Genomic DNA, 3,785 nt, shown 5'->3' on the forward strand with positions numbered 1-3,785 from the left:
CACACTGGCAGTCCCAGCAGGAGGAGAGGCCAGAGCAGGTCCTGGACACGCTCGGGAGGCGTTCCCTGAGACGGTGTCTGCTCTCCGCGCTGTGTCCTGTGCTCAGAGCTCGGGCCTCGAGGCTGAGAGTTGGCGTGAGGACAGCCAGGGCAGGCAGCAGCACCCTACCAGCCCGGTTTGACCTCGGTCTCTCTCCCAGGAGTCCTCTGAATCCTTCACCATGGCATCCAGTCCGGCCCGGCGCCGGCGAGGCAACGACCCTCTGACCTCCAGCCCCGGCCGGAGCTCCCGACGCACGGATGCCCTGACCTCCAGCCCCGGCCGCGACCTGCCCCCCTTCGAGGACGAGTCCGAGGGGCTGCTGGGCACAGAGGGGCCACTGGAGGAGGAGGAGGAGGACGGGGAGGAGCTCATCGGGGACGGCATGGAGAGGTACTCCCGGGGCCCCACTGGGTGGGGGCAGGTGGCGTCTGCAGGTGGCGGGACCCACTGGTCTGGGCAGGTGGTCTGCTCTGAAGACTTCCTGGCCTGTGCGTCTGTGGCTCCGCAGTCCCTCTCTCTCCTGCTGGGCGTCTGGGGACACTCGCGTCCCTTTTCCTAAGCACGTCTTCCACAAGGAAGACGCAAAGACTGTACCCCGGCAGGCTCTCGACTCCGCAGTGCACCCGCAGGCTCAGCCAGCCCCGACTGTGGGCACACGGTTCCCTGGTGCACCCAGGGAGGTCTCGGGCAGCCCAGCCACCCCCGCGCTGTCTGGATGCCAGGGAGGGAGGAGCACTCGTGCAGCACGGCCTTGTGGTGCAAGCCCATCGCAGTCTCATCCTGCCGGGATTTGGTGCACACACGTGTGTGCCTGGTGCGATCCTCAGGCCACCTGGCTGGGATTTGAACCACAGCCCCCTTTCCCACCAGGCTAGGGGCTGCCCTCCCCTCTCAGCTGTGGTGACAGGTGCAGCCTGCGAATGTGCCGTGTCGCCTTTTTGCGTGTACGGCGTGGTGGCACCAAGCATGCAGCCGTCACCACGTCCGGCTCGGCGTCTTCAGCTTCCCCCCTGGAACACGGTCCCTGCTGAGGCAAGCCCCCCATGCCCACTGCTCTGCCTCTGAACCTACAGAGTTCTGCTGGCTTGTTCCACTTAGCGCCATGGTCACACTGTGGCAGCCCACGGCCTCTGTCCCTTCAAGGCAGTGGCATCTTCGGGAGATCTGCATTGCCTGCCGGAGCCGGCAGACCTGCCCCAAACCCTAACTGTCGGGCTCCCTCAGGGACTACCGAGCCATCCCAGAACTGGACGTCTACGAGGCCGAGGGGCTGGCCCTGGACGACGAAGACGTGGAGGAGCTGACGGCCAGCCAGAGGGAGGCAGCTGAGCGGGCTATGCGGCAGCGCGACCGCGAGGCCGGCCGGGGCCTGGGTCGCATGCGCCGCGGGCTCCTGTACGGTGGGTTGCAATGTTGCACGGGGGGCCCTGGTCCCCTGCAGAGCCACGGGTGGGACAGGTGGCCAGAGCTTCTGGGAGACACAGTGGCGGGCCCTGCGCCTCTGCAGACAGCGACGAGGAGGACGAGGAGCGGCCTTCCCGCAAGCGGCGCCAGGTGGAGCAGGCCACGGAGGACGGGGAGGAGGACGAGGACATGATCGAGAGCATCGAGAACCTGGAGGACCTGAAGGGCCACTCCGTGCGTGAGTGGGTGAGCATGGCGGGGCCGCGGCTGGAGATCCACCACCGCTTCAAGAACTTCCTGCGCACCCACGTGGACAGCCACGGCCACAACGTCTTCAAGGAGCGCATCGGCGACATGTGCAAAGGTGAGCCTGGCGCCAGGCAGGAGCGGCCTGCCCCGGCATGCTGGCACAGGCCACACACCTCACGACTCGGCCTGCGGCCCTCACCGGCCCTCCTGCCGTGTGCCATTTGTCTCTGTTTGCCTAGGGCAGGTGCACTCACTGTGAGAGGAGAAGAGAGACAGGAAAAGTGAGAAACCATCCCCGGGGGGATGGCCACGCCGCATCCTTTCTCCTCCAGTCTGCTCTTGGGATTTTGGGTGCACACGTGCACACAGCCTGACTCAGGTTGCTGAGTCCAGGAATTGAACCATGACGGGCTGTGTAGGAGCCAGAGCTTTAATTTTCGCCACCTGCTGGTCCTGTTTTTTGAGAGTTTTTTTTGCTATAGGGCACATGCGCTCCCTGGAAAGACAGAGAGAGAAAGCGAGAAATCACCTCCCGGGGGGATGGCCACGCCGCAATCCCTTCTCCGTTCTTCTCTCGGGATCTTAGGCATGCACGCACATGCGTCTGGCGTGAGTTTAAGCCACTGAGTCCGAGACTCGAACCGCAGCGGGCTACACGAGGGTTCAGCGACATAGCCATTGTGCCAACTGCTGGTCCCCTGTTCTGTATTTTTTTAAGACTTGTTTCCTTGAGAGAGACAGAGACACACCCCCACCGGGGTCCTTGCGCTGTGACCTGCCGCCTGCCTCTGCCAGCCCAGGCCGGGGCACACGTGTGCTAACCCGGCTCTCACAGGGAGGCCTGCAGACACAGATCTGGCACATTGGGCCTGGCGTCAGTGTGGCGGGTGTTGGGGCCACTCTGCCTCTGCAGCCAGCCCACTGAGGTGACCATCACAGGTGTCCTATCTGGCCTGCATGGTCTGCTCCTGCCTGTCCCCAGCAGCTTTGCACTCACCGTGTTGACACGCGGTGCGGTTTGGCGCGAAAGGTCGGGTGTCGGTGGGCGGGCCCGTCCTGGCTGCAGCCCCACGCCGAGCCTTGTGCTGCAGAGAACCGCGAGAGCCTGGTGGTGAACTACGAGGACCTGGCAGCCAGGGAGCACGTCCTGGCCTACTTCCTGCCCGAGGCGCCCGCGGAGCTGCTGCCCATCTTCGACGAGGCGGCCCTGGAGGTGGTGCTGGCCATGTACCCCAAGTACGACCGCATCGCCAGCCACGTGCACGTGCGCATCTCCCTCCTGCCGCTGGTGGAGGAGCTGCGCTCACTGAGGTGAGGGGCCTGCGGGCGGCCTGCACCCTCCCAGGCCTGTCCCCAGAGCGGGTTCTGACACGCGTCCCTGCAGGCAGCTGCACCTGAACCAGCTGATCCGCACCAGCGGCGTGGTGACCAGCTGCACGGGCGTGCTGCCGAAGCTGCGCCTGGTCAAGTACAACTGCAACAAGTGCGCCTCCGTCCTGGGGCCCTTCTCCCAGTCCCAGAGCCAGGAGGTGAAGCCGGGCTCCTGCCCCGAGTGCCAGTCGGCCGGCCCCTTCGAGGTCAACATGGAGGAGGTGAGAGGCACGGGCCGCCCTGTAGGCCTGACCCACCTCCTGGGCGCTGAGAGGCTGGTGTGGGCAGCGCCCGGTCTCCCCAGGGGGCTGCTGCCCCGATGGGCCCCTCGGCCCGTGGTGAGCTCTGTTTCCGGGGCAGCCAGTGAGCAGCGCGACTGGACACGCGGGCAGGAGCACGGGGTGGTGGCTGGGCCGGGGCCAGCACTTTCCCTGCCGGCCTGGCTCCGAGGATGGGTCACGGCACCAGTGTGACCTCGGGCCGTGGTGAGGTCAGGTGACGCTGTCGGGTATGCCGGGCGGCGCAGTCTCCACGCAGGCCCCTGTGACCTCCGTGTCCCCACAGACTGTCTACCAGAACTACCAACGCATCCGTATTCAGGAGAGCCCGGGCAAGGTGGCGGCCGGCCGGCTGCCGCGCTCCAAGGACGCCATCCTCCTGGCAGACCTGGTGGACAGCTGCAGGCCAGGGGATGAGATCGTAAGTGGCTGGACTGGGGG

The 3,785-nt window shown here is 66.0% G+C and overlaps 1 protein-coding gene across 1 annotated transcript in view; it reads left to right on the forward strand.

The window, feature by feature from the left end:
* MCM2 (minichromosome maintenance complex component 2) overlaps window positions 1–3,785 on the forward strand; it is a gene marked incomplete in the record, with an annotated part of 13,383 nt that overhangs the window by 4,161 nt on the left and 5,437 nt on the right. The window contains 6 exon segments of the mRNA XM_027768821.1: window positions 200–432; window positions 1,267–1,442; window positions 1,550–1,810; window positions 2,787–3,006; window positions 3,080–3,287; window positions 3,631–3,765. Coding sequence (XP_027624622.1) covers window positions 221–432; window positions 1,267–1,442; window positions 1,550–1,810; window positions 2,787–3,006; window positions 3,080–3,287; window positions 3,631–3,765 — 1,212 coding nt within the window.

The sequence above is a fragment of the Tupaia chinensis genome, unplaced genomic scaffold (assembly GCF_000334495.1).
Source record: "Tupaia chinensis unplaced genomic scaffold, TupChi_1.0 Scaffold147500_2, whole genome shotgun sequence".
In the NCBI taxonomy this organism is placed as follows: Eukaryota; Metazoa; Chordata; class Mammalia; order Scandentia; family Tupaiidae; genus Tupaia; species Tupaia belangeri.